General features: G+C 51.8%; 1 protein-coding gene across 1 annotated transcript; it reads left to right on the plus strand.

Moving 5' to 3' along the window:
* The first annotated feature begins 5,961 nt into the window (after positions 1–5,961).
* Positions 5,962–13,644, plus strand: Smtnl1 (smoothelin like 1). Its single transcript, XM_060390357.1, has 7 exons — positions 5,962–6,591; positions 7,504–7,636; positions 7,741–7,792; positions 8,703–8,858; positions 8,989–9,103; positions 9,260–9,411; positions 13,177–13,644. Exons 1-7 carry the CDS (start codon positions 5,962–5,964, stop codon positions 13,319–13,321), a joined length of 1,383 nt encoding a protein of 460 aa, XP_060246340.1. The 3' UTR covers positions 13,322–13,644.
* The last annotated feature ends 731 nt before the right edge of the window (positions 13,645–14,375 follow it).

The following is a 14,375-nucleotide window of genomic DNA, read 5'->3' on the forward strand; positions in this document are numbered from 1 at the left end:
CTTTACCTGCTGATGTGGTTACGCTCTCCTCACACTTAACACAGTATATACCTTACCTGCTGATGTGGTTACTCTCTCCTCACATTAAAATTGTCTTTTACCTGTTTCCTCTTGCATTCAATGCTGTTGTCTCCAACACCTGCTTGCTCTGCACCCACCATCACCCCAAGAGACATTTTGTTGACTGATGCCACAATCTTCCTGTGTGCTGTTTTTATTATCTAATGACAGTAGGGCAAGAAATGAGTTAAGGGAAGGAAAGACTCATCAAGCCAGACAAATGTGTGGAAACTCACCTGTATTTGGCAGCTACTTTCTGGATGAATGAAGGAGACATACTAGGGACATTTATTGAGCATCTGTCCCCAAACCTGGCTTCACAAATAGTCTCTGTCTCACGTCATCCCAGGCACTGACCTTTTCTTCTTCCCTGCTTTCCTTGATTAACTCCTTACTTCAATATGTACTTATTAAGAGCCTAATATGACCCAGACAAAGCCTACATCTGTGAACATGAAAAAGATCCCCTATCCTCATGGAGCATAAAGGAGAAAGAGAGAGAGAGCAATGTTACAATAATTTTTAAGGATCTATTTATCCTTATTTTATGTGTATGGGTGTTTTGCCTGCATGTATGTAGTGCACTACAGATGCCTTGGGGATCAGATAAGGGCATCGCACCCCCTGGCACTGGACCCACAGATGGCTATGAGTTATCATGTAGGTGCTGGGATCTGAACCTGAGTACTCTGTAAGAACAGTTGGTGTTGCACTCCTGACCACTGAACCATATCTGCAACCCTGAGAAGGCAATTTGTTGCTGTTATTCAAGACAGAGTTTCTCTGTGTCCTGTCTCTAGCTGTCTTGGCACTCGCTCTGTACACCAGGCTAGCCTTGGATAGACCTGCCTCTGCCTCTACCTCTGCCTCTGCCTCCTGAGTGCTGAGATTAAAAGTGTGTATCACCATGCCTGGCTAAGAATACAATTTTTAAAAATTCCAGTAAATATCTAAAGTACACAGGCAGGCAAAAGTGACAAAGAGAGCTTGACAACTGTGAAGGACCTCTCTGAGAGGAAAAAAAAAATGGAGCTGGGTCCAGAACAATGAGAAGGAGCCCAGCCTCCCAAAGAGCAGAAGGAAAACCCAGTCCTGAGTCTGGAAAGCGCTGATTAGATTTATTTAAGGAACAGGAAGCAAGCCAGGGTGGCTGAGTGGAAGGGATTGGGGGAGGGGAATTGGAGGAGTCACAGGCTTCATGAATGGGAGGGATATCACTGTCCTCTCTCCAAGTGATACCCTTCTTAAGTTGTATGACACATAGCCAGGATAAGGATTTGCTTTTTTGTTAAGTTTTGTTTTGTTTTCTGAGCAAAATTTCAATTCATTGTGCACACACACACACACACACACTATATATATATATATATATATATACACACACACACACACACATAAATATATGTATATATAAACTGTTTGTATGTATGAATGTATATATTCAAGGTTGATCATGTACCAATCAATAGAGCTCAAAACAGAAGCAATGAGTTATGTTGGGCGTAGATGCTCAGTCCAGTGTTTCATTGGCTTTCTCCATTCCTCTGGCCTCTAGGCCCCTCCCCTTTAAAGCTTCCTGGTCCAGTGAGCCCACCACCGGCAGCTGACCTATTTGCTGCCTCATAAGCCCATCCCTCAGCAGCTGCTTTGTCTAGAGAGGAGTGAAGGAGGAAATTAGAGAACTGGAGGCAAAGGGCTAGGGGCATACAGGAGGTCTAGCCTGGCTCTGGATGGTCACAGAAAGCTGGAGACCATGTTCCGAATGGGCTAGCCTGCTGCTTGCCTGGTCCTCAGGAGGAAGGTGAACACAGAAAAGACGCTGTTGGGGTCAGGAGAGGGACGCAGCAGCGTGATTGAAAGGTGCCACCTGTCAGATCTTCAGGGGAAATTTGAGCCTCCCCGTCTAAGAGAAAGTGTTGTACCAACAGGCCGGTAAACAATGCTCTCCCCAAAGCCCAGGCCTCTTCAAGGTGGGGAGGGGTGGGAGCAAGGAGGAGGGACTATGAGCTGGGGGCTGAAAGCCACCAGATCCTGAAGGACGATGGGAGTGAGGCTACTCAGCTAGAACAAGGCAAGAGCTCCCAAGCTGCAGGCCGAACCCTCAGGTAGGAAAAGCTCTGGGCCCCTTTCTCACTGTTCCCAGATCTTCCAGCCCCTGCTCTCACTTTGCACGAGCCAGATCATCTAACGAGAACCCTACAGTGAGAGAAAATCAGGTTGCTTCCTAGTTCTCCTCTCTATTATCAACTCTGTTGAGCTGCCTAAGGAAGTTGGGTAACCTTGAGCTCAGGCACAGAGTGGCCTGCAGGTGGCCATCCAGGAAGAGGGCCTTGGGGGGACAGGTGGAGGTATTTGGGGGGTAGGGAGAGAGCATTAGGATGCAATAGTCTCTCCAAGTGAGGGCTGAGGTAGGCAAGGCAGGAGCCTTGGATCTACTGAGAGAGAGACTGGGTGGCAGAAGGAGATGGAGACACTGCAGACAGCAAGCATCCTTCGCCTGTTCAAGGCTCAGAACTTGGGGTTTCCCTCTGGACTAGGGAGCTGAACTGAAAAGAAAGGGGTAATAGTTGGGGTTCAAGGGGAAGAGGGAAGAAGGAAGCAGAGAGTAGAACAGGAACAGAGTGGTAGGCAACCTTTTGCGAATGGTCCTGTGTGCGCTTGGACGAGAGAGGAGCTCCTCACCCTTACTCAGTGGCTCCTCCCCACTGAGGAGTCCGCTCCAGTGAGCTGGAGCTGGTCAAGGGACACTGGCTGAGGATCTAGTGGGAAAAGTATCTTCAGTACGTGCTCTAACTCTGGACTCAGGAGACCTAGGTCCCAGGTATAACTTGACATAATTTAATTCTCCTACAACTTTAGACATAGGAAGACTATTCCCTAAACCAGACTCCTAAACTATAAAACGGGGCTACTTACACCCTGCTGAGGGCCAAGCAAGGGACCACCAAGGCACAGCGGAGCACTTGAGGGTGAGCTGTAAGCTGCTACAGAATCATGAGCATGGGGGAGGGGGTCCTGGCTCTTCAGAATGCAGAGCTTCTTCACTCCTTGTTTATTCACGACAAGCCTGGAGGGGGGACGCAGAGGTGGTGAGCAGGCCTCGTCGCTGAGGGGCTCTTCCCTCTACCTTCAGTGTGTACAGCTGGAAGGAAAGAATGGAAGCATCAGCTACGTCTTAGCACATTCGCCTCACTTGGATGTGTAAAGAGGACTTGTTTTCATCTTACTGACATACAGCTCTTGTCCTGGGGACCAGGTCAGGACCTAACCCTGGCTCAGGAATGGCACAATCCCTCTTCACCAGGCGATCTGTGGACTAAGGACGCCCTCCAAATCCTTCACATGCCCTACACACCTAAGCCCTCCACTATCCGTATGGGCTGGCACCTATTTCTGTCTATTGAAATTAAAATGAGGAGCAAGCACCATACAGTAAACACTGGGAGCTGGACTCCCTCCATCCCAAGACGCCAGTGACTTTCACCACAGAGTCACCACCTTCCCCACCAGGACAGAGAACAGAGAGGGCAGAGAGTTTATGCCCCATTCACACCTTGAACATGGTTTTGACGAAGGGCGTAATGGAAATGTCTCATGGGAAACAATTCAGTAAGAAAAGAGGGCAAAGAGGAAAGTCCATGGCCAGGCAGGTTTAAGGAAAGGTGAATTCAATGATATTCAAGCTACGCTTTCAGTTTTTTAAACTCAGTGGCACCTGGTGCCTACTGAAGTGCTAATGATGCTGTGTATCTCTGACAGTGAAAAGCTCACTATATTTGGAACAACCTTGGTCAGTGAATAAACACATCTCACATCTTCCTCTCACTGTCAAGGGAACCTGAATTTATTCATTTTGTTTTTCTTCCTCTTTCTTTCTTTCTTTCTTTCTTTCTTTCTTTCTTTCTCTCTCTCTCTCTCTCTGTCTCTCTTTCCTTCTTTTCTTTTTTCTTTTATTTCTTGAGACATACTCTCAGCTGGCCTCAAGATCAATATGTAGCTGAGACTGAGCCTCCTGCCCTACTTCACAAATGCTAGGACTGCACGCATGTACCTCACAAACGCTAGGACAGATTGCATGCATGTACCTCACGAACGCTAGGACTGCATGCATGTACCTCACAAATGCTAGGACAGATTGCACACATGTACCTCACAAACACCAGGACAGACTGCACACATGTACCTCACGAACGCTAGGGTTGCATACACACTCTGCCCTGTTGATGCAGTGCTGGAGTTGAGCATGGGCCTTGTACGTTCCAGGGAAGCACTCTGCCCCCTCAGCCATGTCCCCTGCGTTTGTGCCATGCTTCTACTGAGTACTGTCTAGAAACTCTTCGCTAAAGCTGGCACTCTGAGGGAATCCCTTGAGCTCAAAGCGAGTGGCTAGTTTAGGGTCCACATGCTGTGACCTCCTGGTCATCTTCTGTGCACGCTGCTACACGGGCACACAGAAAGAGGGACCCCTCCTGCTAGACTATCTAACTGGAGCTGCCACACCATGAAGGGACCGCGGTGACAGTCTTCATATCTTTACAAAACTCCACCTACTTCCTAGAAAGTGGGGAAGGGGACACCAGATCCGGGGAGCTCTTGTCAAACTCCACCTACTTCCTAGAAAGTGGGGAAGGGGACACCAGATCCAGGGATCTCTTGTCTAGGGGAACAGGAAGACTGAAGTTGGGGACACAAGCACATCCTGACTTCATGCTGTGTGTGTTACAGAGGTGTTCTGGGTCCTCCCCGCCAGGAAGACATGTCTGCCGAGGGCAGGAGGTATTTTTAGCTGATGACGGGAGTGTCAACTTTTCTTACTGTCTGAGTCATTCCCTAAGCCCGATTTGGGAACTGTTTTCTTTGTAACTAGACCCCCAACAAGAGAAGGTAGTAAAGGAACCGGCCCGTCCCTGACTCTGAACACTATATACCAAACTCAAATAGGAATGATCAAGTAAAGGAACCGCTCCGCCGCATACACCAGGAGCAAGTGCAGGCCAGCTTTGCAGACTAGAGAGGGTGCAATTCTGTTCTTGCACCGAAGCACACTCTCCTCACCCACTCTGTCAAGAACCACAGAGGTTCAGAGGGTAGCCTGCCTAGGGCCCCCCAAAGCCCCAGTATTTTTATATCACCTCTATGATTTGACATTTGTATCGTCTTTACTCGGGTTTCCTAAATGCCTGTCTTGTTTTGAATTGTTATTTTTAAATCCAATAATGCATTTTAAAAAGACACTTTAGATCACTGCTGGAGATGGAAGCTCAATGTCGCTTACCAGAAATAGAAGGTAAATGAAAATCCATACAATGAAAGCAAAGCAGGGCTGTGCAGATGTATACGCCTGCTTGCTGTGGGGGGAGCAGTGATTGTTCTGTCCATGTTCCAGAATGATGGTAGTAAACTGGCTTAATCAAAATGAGGCAAAAGTTATTGGAAAAGCATTATATGAGGCTGGACATTTCACTCAGGTGTAAAGTGATGGCTTGTATGCATGAAGCCCTAGATTTGAGCCTTAGAATAATAATTATTATTGATAATGATAATAATAGCCAAGTGTGGCAGTGTAAGCCTGTAATCCCTGCACTCAGGCAGTAAGATCAGGAAACCCTCTGCTAAAGACCAAGTCTGAGGTCAGCCTAGGCTACATGAGACCCCACTTTAAAATTACAATAATAAATCCATAGCCTTCAGAAGGATGGGTAAACATGAAGTCAACGTGGTTCAACTGCCCCACTTTAGCAGGGAAACCCTCTACCCTTCCTGTGACCACAGCAAGAGTGGGTATTTGGTGTCAAGCCCAACGAGTTAGGGAACCAGGATGGAACCACAGACTTCTTGACTCCTGAGCTAGAACACTCAGAGGGCAGTGTGTGACAGTCTTCATGTCTTCTCTTTCTAGACATGGAGCAGACAGAAGGGAGTCCCTCTGAGGATGGGACCGCTGTCTCCCCAACTGCTGGGAATCCCGGGACACCAGGAAGTCAAGGTACGGCAGAGGAGGTGGCCAAAGGCACAGTGGGGACAAGTGACAACGAAGGGCCTCCAGATGGGGCAGAACACACGTGTAAAGCTGTGTCTGAGGGTGGCCTGCCGAAGGGATGCCCGGGGGAAGCAACTGTATTAGACCTCGACGTAGACTTGCAAGGCGAGGCCTGTGGGAAGGAGGGAGCCAAGGCTGGCCTCGCGGAGGAGGAGGGTGTGAAGGGAGCCACTGCAGTGGCTTCTCAAGAAGACATGGGCAAGAAAGAAGAGACAAAACCTGAACCCAGCGAAGATGAGAGGAAAGAGGAAGTCGTGCTGGCCTCGGAGAAGCAGAAGGACGATGAGAAAGAGGCCAATCTGGAATCTCAGGAGAAACTGGATGGGAACGATAAGGCTAAGCCTGAACCCGAGGAGGGTGCTGGGGCAGAGGATACTGTCAAAGAGGCTGAGGCTGAATCTCAGAAGAAGGCTGATGTGAAAGACCAGGCCAAGGCTGAGCTCCCGGAGGTCGATGGGAAGGAGACGGAGGGTGGCACAAAGGAGCTGGCAGTAAGTAGGGCATAAAGGAGGGCCGCAGCCTCCCTCCTCCGGAACTAACCCCCGCCTCCCTTGCTTGTCTGCGGGCTTTGTTGCTGCTTATTTGTTTGTTTGTTGTTGCTTTCAAGGGGAAATTTTTACTTTGGCTCATGGTTTCAGAGGTCTCGGTCCAGGTTACATTGACTTAAGGCCTGTGGTGAGGCAGAAGTACGTGAAAGGGCATGGTAGAGGAAGACTGTTCTTCCTACGCAGCCAAAACAAAGGAAACAGAAGGAGACAAGAAATCTTGACCATAAGATATTCTCTTCCCAGGGGAGGTTGCTCGTTGGGTACAACACTTGCTAAGCGATCATAAGTACCGAGTTTAATCCTCAGAACCCGTGTCAAAGTCGAGCCCGGTAAAGCACATCCGTGGTTCCAGTGTGCCTGACGGAAGCCAAGAAAGGAGAAACCTCTTATGCACAAACAACAAAGAGAACTTGTCTCAAGGAAGGAGGAAGTCAGGATTATACCTGAGGTTGTCCTCTGATCTCCACACACACACTGTAGCGTGAGCCCATACTTACATCCACACCCACCACATACTTGCATTACATGAAAGATGTGCCCTTCAAGAGCACCACCCCATGGCAGGTGCCCTAATAGCCCTACTTCATATAATACCATCTCACTCCGCTATGAGCTCACCGATGAGACAGTCTGTTAATAGGGTTAGAGCCCTCACGCTACAACCACCACTTGGTAGAGGGTGCAGCCACTTTATCCAAACCACGACACCTTGGGAAAGCACAGCCTTCCCCCGCCAGGTACCGAGGGCTCAGGAGTGGGGACAGGAACGGAGAGTGTAGCTCAGGCTGCCTTCCAAATCTTTCTGAAGTTCTTAGAGAGCCTTGGTAGCTGCCTACACAGTCCTGTTCACCCCAGGAGCCAGAGAGTCCTACTGAAGAGCAGGAACTGGCTAAGGAAAATGAATCAGAAGAAAGGCCCGCTGCGGTTCCCAGATCTCCGGAGGAGTGGCCCGAGAGCCCGACCGATGAGGGACCCAGCCTCAGCCCAGGTGAGGGAGAGCCCCGGGTGCTGCATGGCTAGCCTGAGGAAGGAAGATCCGGAAGGCACATCTCAGATAGCTCAGCTTCCTTCTGCTCTATTCCTTCCCTCCAGACGGCTTGGGTCCAGACTCTACAGCGTCTGGAGAGACCAGTCCTCCCGCCAGGTAATGTTAAGCAGTGGAGCTCTGACTCCTCCCATCTGGGGCTCTGACTCCTCCCATCCGGGGCTCTTTCTCCTCCCACCTCCTGCTTCCTCTGAAGTCAACCATCATCTTTCCCTGGGTCTCCCCAGAACCTGATATCCAGATATCCCAGGATTCCTGGCCCTCAGTCTTGTATCCCAGACAGATCCCAGAAAACAAACGGAGTGAGAGGCATGCGCGAGGCCTAGTCTACGCCCTGCTTCATGCTGGAGCCTGTTCAGGACCCCTGACTGGTCACTACAGCTCTCTCTTTAAGGGCCGTCCATAAGAATGACCAGAAAGCCCGAGTTTGGACAATGGCGCTGCCACTTTAGCAGCCACGTGACCTTGGCTGTGTCACTTAATCTCATCCGTGAGGCGAATAGAACGGTTGTACGGCTCTCACAGGGTTAGTGCAGGCTCCAGGGACCAGTGAGCAAAAAGCGCCTGCGCATGGTGCCTGGCCTACGGGAAGCGCTAGACACCTCAGCCGCATTTGCACAGTTTTGTAGCAAGTGTTGCCACCTGACCCTGATCTTCCGTAGGCCTCGGAATCACCTTGTCAGGTAGGCAGTCTTGTCCCCACTCTACAGACGGGAAACCTGAGGTTCAGAGAAGTAAGGTGACAGCCCCACACGGCGAGTAATAACAAAGTCCGGATCCAAACTCAGGTCAGAGCCCAGATATGCCCTAGTCCTGCACCACGTGACCTCAACAGACCGCGGGCTCCGCAGAGTGTGTCTGTTGCTTCTCGGCCCGTCCAAAGCTAGGATGAGTGTGCACCGATTAGCATAAATGTACAGACCTGAACATGACCTCTGCCTAGCCGGCCCTCTGCAGCCCGTGGAGTCGGCCTAATCCCCTTTCCGTGCTTCTGCAACCTCTCCAATAGTGAATCTTCGCCCAGCGAGGTGCCCCAGGGCCCCTCGGAGCCCCCACCCTCGGAGGAAAAGAAGGGAAGGGCACCGGAACGCAGGCTGTCGGCCCCCACCCGGCCACGGGGACCCCGTGCGCAGAATCGGAAAGCCATCATGGACAAGTTTGGCGGGTAGGATCCCGACCTGGAAGGGTGGGCTGAGATTTCCCTAGGATCTGTGGGTAGGGCTGAGGGAGGGAGGCCTTGGGTGCCAGACCCTCCACCGAAGCCTGTCTGTGGTTCCTTGCCCCTCCCCTCACAGGGCAGCCTCTGGCCCCACTGCGCTGTTCCGGAACACAAAGGCAGCCGGGGCAGCCGTTGGCAGTGTGAAGAACATGCTTCTGGAGTGGTGCCGGGCCATGACGAGAAACTACGAGGTGGGCACGGGCTGGGGATACAAAACAGACAGGGGACACTTCTCTCCAGGGCAAATGTGGTGGGAAATCTGAGGGTTCTGTTTCCAAAGGGTGGGAGAGGCGAAGTCCAGGCGCTCCTGCCCGGGGTCACTAAGGTCTCCTGCCCATCTGTTTCAGCACGTGGACATCCAGAACTTCTCCTCCAGCTGGAGCAGCGGCATGGCCTTCTGCGCCCTCATCCACAAGTTTTTCCCAGACGCCTTTGACTACGCGGAGCTGGACCCAACAAAGCGCAGGCACAACTTCACCCTGGCCTTCTCCACTGCAGAGTAAGCCTCCATCCAGGGACTGCAGGTTCGGAGGGAGGAGGGGGCTCAGAGCAGCCAGCTGCCAGCACGGGGTGCAGGGCAGGTGGGTCTCCAGTTTGTTTTTTAGCACCTTTAGGTAAACGGCACAAAAAGGCAAAGCTGCGCCCCTTGTGGTGTACATTCTAAAGGAAAGAGACAGAGCATAAGCGCATCCTGCAGGTAACTATGTGATGCTAGGCAGAGACAAGTGCCCTGAAGAAAATTCAGGGGCAGGAGAGACGGCTCAGTCGGTCAGCTGCTACCGCAGAGCCAAGAGGGCCCGAGCTCCATGTGAAATGCCAGGTGTGGCCGAGACAGGCAGGATGCCGAAGCTCGCTGGGCACACTAGTCTAACTGGTGAGCCTCAGGTTCCCCGGAGAGGCCAAGACCCAAACAGCAAAGTGGACGGCTCCTGAGTACACCACCCAAGGTTAACTTCCTTCCTTCCACAAACCTGCATACGCCTGCACACACAAACACACACATCCAAAGAAAACTGGAAATTCAAGTGGGGTAAGGGAGAGAAGAAAGGCAGGCCTTCTGGTTTTGGACAGTGGTGGCGAGGTGGGATGTGGGGGTGTGTAGCAACCTGGGGTCAGATTTTGACCCTGTGTAACCTCTGACATTCCCAAGCCCCTTTATTTCCCAGAGCCTCCGTGTCCCTCCATGTTTCCTCTTTTACACAGCTAAGAATCCAGTAGCATAATTAAGTCCCTCTAACCTGTAACAGGGCCTAACCCACTGCAAGCACTTGGCTATACCACCATTACCATAACGCAGGAGATCGCGCTCATTATGATAATTACTATTTACTTTGGGTCCTGGAGGGGATTATTGCGCAGGCTTATACAGCCACAAGTCAAGGGTAGCAGCAGTTCGAAGACAGTGTCAGGAAGAGTGAGGCTGACAGAATACAGGTTCTAGGCCTGCCTGGGATACGCAGTAAGAACCTATCTTAAGGCGAAACCAACAACCAAACAAACAAACAAAAAAAACATGGTTACCAAAGTGGCAACAAGGGGGTAGTGTACCTCCCATCCTCAGCCTCCCACCTCCAACCTGGCAAAGGACCCAGAGAGGAGCTTCTAAGTCACTGATGGAGACAGTGAAGAGGAGATGGCAAACAGGAGAGCCGCTCAGGCCCCTGGCAGATGGACAGGTGCCTTGTCTAACGCCCACGCACATCGGCGTGGGCCAGGAATTTCAGCACCCCAAGGCTGAGGCAGGGAGACTGCTGAGAATTTGAGGCCAGCTTCACCTCTATACTAAGACCAATCAATCAATTATCAGTCAGTCAAAGGCCATGGACATAGTTCAGTTCATAGACTGCCTGTTTACCGTGCACAAAGTCCTGTGTTTGGTCACCAGATGCGATCATGCACACCTGTAGCCCTAGCACCAGGAGCTTTAGAGGCGCGAGAATCTAAAGTGCAAGGCCATCCCCACCTACACAGAGTTGGAGATCAGCCTGTGAGACAGGAGAACCTTTGTCGGATAAGTAAACAACCCCTAGGAATGGGGGTGCTAAAGCATCTGGACTAGGAAGCCAAGCCCTGGAGTCTAACCCAGGCCTCCTCCAGGAGGAGGAGTGTGTGTCTCCATAGGAACATACTGATCCAAACTTCTCAACAACTTTTTTTTTTTTTTTTTTTTACAGCACATTTTTCTCAAACATTAGTTGACTGAGCTACATATGACACATATGAAGGGGAGACCTTCCAGTTGGGAGGAGATCAGTGGCCAACCCTCTCTTTCTAAGAGAGTCTCTGAAGCATAGCCTTAGGCCTTAGGGCACAGGCCTCCGGATGGCTGGTGTGTTGGCATGTGCCTTTAATCCCAACACTTGGAAGGCAGGGGCAAATGACAATAAACTTTCAGCTAGACTCTGTATTCCTGAAGAGCCCTTTGGTTTTCTGTTGTCCTGCCACGGGACCAGATGGGTGGGTGTCTTGGGGAACGCGTGAAGTCGTGTTTCGGCTCAGCCACACCTCCAGTGCTGAGTGAAAGCTACGTAAACCAAGCAAGCACTGGCTGAGTGTGTGCAGCCACTCCTTCAGTCCTCACAAGCGGAAATGGGCGAGGGCCTAGGTCTTCTCAGGTCCCTACAGGAGGACTGTGGCAGGGTCGGATTCAAGTGACATTCCCGGTCTAGCTAAGCTTAGAGGCAACAAAAGGGCAGACAGCCCCGCCCCAGCCAAACATCCCTAACCTAGAGAGTACAAGTCTAGTTTCACTCAGAGGAAGAATCACAAAAAGGCAGAGGATGAGCAGAGGATGCCACAGGCTTTGGCAGGCACAAGGCAACCGAACAACGCTAAGGCAAGGGAACGAAGCTGAGGAGAAGTATAGGAGTGGAGAATCACGGTCAAGTTGCCAGGGCGTGAATCCTTATTCCTCTCTCCTAACTCCGTGGCCTCTCTGGAGGTGTCTCATGGGATTTGAAAAGGGGCCTCTGCCACAGCTATTGCCCCTGATTGTCCTCTTCTTCTCAGAGTCCTTGGATGAAGGGAAGGAACGCCGATCCAGAGCCCCAGTGGGTGTCATCAGTTACCAGATGGGGGAGCCCTCAGGCTCCACAGGCACAAAGGGTTCGCCTCTCCAGCGTTGGAGTAGCGCTGGCCATGCACATAGGGCTGAGGCTGAAGCTTAGGTGCAGTGAGCTTGTCCGTCCCATTCTCCACAACTGTCCTGTCTGTGCCCCTCCCGCAGCTCCCAGGCCAGTGGCTCGGACTTCAGCCCAGCTGTGGCAGCCCTGAGAGAGGATTTCCCCCAGGGCCCCCTGTTCCCACTGCCAGCACCCACGGCTGGCTGGCTTTGGCAGCCCAGACTGCTGAGACCTAGCACCATAAGAGCCAAAGCATCAGAGGCCTGGGCGGGCCTGGGCTTGAGTCCCGGCTGCCACACTCGTTCACCTTGGGCAAAGCACCAAACCCTCTCAGGTCAGTTCCTCCCCAGCCCATTAGAGATAAAGAGGAGCAACGGAGGCCATCTTGAAGAACCCGATAAGACACCTGGCACCGGGCAGTGAGGCCCCACTGTGATTAGCCCGGCTTATCAGCCTCAGCAAAGCCAGGGGTATCAAGTGGCCTCCAGATGCAGCTGAGAAGTTAGAAGAGAGGACTTGCCGGGTTGCCCGCAGTCCAGAAACACAGCAGGCAGTCCTGCATCAGGGCCTTTGCAAATGCTGCCTCTCCGCCTGGCTTCGGCATTTACCCTAAGATGCCTTCCTTGGGCACCATATTAGGAGTTACCAGAAGCCCGCTCTAGCACAGAGTGGTCCTCTTCCTCCATAGCACCGCTCAGCAGTCTGGTAAACCCTGTGTGTATGATTATTGTTGGCACTTCGAGAGCAGAGTCTTGGCTATTCACCGCTGACAAGTAGGAGACTTCCTGGCACACAGTAGGTGCTTAATAAACGGATGATCTAATTGAATGAAGCTGTTAAAGCCAGCACTCTGGATAGGGTTCACGTTCTGTCTGGGTAGGTTCATGTTGTCTGTAATTCAGAGCACAGCTCCACACGTGTGCACGGAGGAAGATCATACAGACTGCAGAACGGAGGTCCCATGTGAGGATGTGGAGACCCAGGTCCCCTGAAAATATAAGTGTTAGTCTTGGCCCTGCTGGTCCTGTCACCATGCAGCACACACTGGCATGGCTGACCTGGTGACCGTCACTTGGCTGGACCCGTCCGTGTCTCCTCGGCTCCCTCTTCACCTCTATGCTTCTGCTTCTGCCCTCCCTCAGGAAACTAGCGGACTGCGCCCAGCTGCTGGAGGTGGATGACATGGTGCGGCTGGCAGTGCCCGACTCCAAGTGCGTCTACACCTACATCCAGGAGCTGTACCGGAGCCTGGTGCAGAAAGGGCTGGTGAAGACGAAAAAGAAATGAATGATGAAGCTGTGTGGGTGGAGGAAGCCACCAGCGCACAGCCGTGGCCTCCAGGAGCTTCTGCACCGCCGGGCGTGAAACAGGTGGCCCAGGCTCAAAGACACTACAAATACCTTTGTAAAATCCTCCTTCCTTGATGCTCCCCACACCCCAACCAGCCACACGTGTGTGCAATAGGCGGTGGCCAAAAATAAAAAGAAACCTGCATTCGGAGACACGCGTGGCAGTTTGCCAGGTCTCTTGCGCTCTGTTCCTCTCCACTTCCTCCCACTGGTGGGGAGGACTTCTAGACAGGAAATAGCCAATCTCTAGAAATCTCACCCAACCCGCTGCTGCGTCTGGCCAGTGGGTGGCGCTCTTGAGATGGCCAACGTTCAGACTCACTGTTTCCAACAAAATTAATCCCTCCTAGTCTGGATGAAGCTTTGCGTTGTGCTGTTCCACGGCACGGAGGCTCAGTCGGGTCTAGCATACATGCAGCTGTGGGTTCATTCCCTAGACCACGGGAGGGAAAGCAGACGTGCTGCCAAGGCTGTAGGAAGAACGGAGTTTCCGGTGACTGACAGAATGGACATACCCAACCCGAGGACGGCTGCGCCTCAGCTGTACAGCACTGGTGCTCCCCGTGTATACCTCTGCAAGGGCCCCTGAGGATGGCCTGCTCAGGAGCAGCGTGCCTTATCGCGGGTGAAAAGAGCCACGCCCTGTTAGTCCCAGCCAGCCTGTTCTCTCGAGAATACTTAGGGGGACTTAGAAGGTCCAAGGGGCAGCCGCCAAGCCAGACGGGCAACCTCAGGGCCCACACAATGGAAGGAGAAATTTATGTCTCCAGTAAGGTGTTCTTTCCCCTCTACTCCCAGGCCATGGTATGGTCACCCATACACAAAATAGATAAAATCGTAACAAAAACCTTTACATGACACAAAACAACCCCCCCCCACACACACACAGAAAACTTAGCTCAAGTCTGGAATTCATCCGTGAAGTTAATGGCAGACAAGCAACACACATTTTGTGGCGCCCCTGGACTGGAGGTTGGGGGTACACGGCCCCA

Source organism: Meriones unguiculatus, chromosome 8 (assembly GCF_030254825.1).
Source record: "Meriones unguiculatus strain TT.TT164.6M chromosome 8, Bangor_MerUng_6.1, whole genome shotgun sequence".
NCBI classification, from domain to species: Eukaryota; Metazoa; Chordata; class Mammalia; order Rodentia; family Muridae; genus Meriones; species Meriones unguiculatus.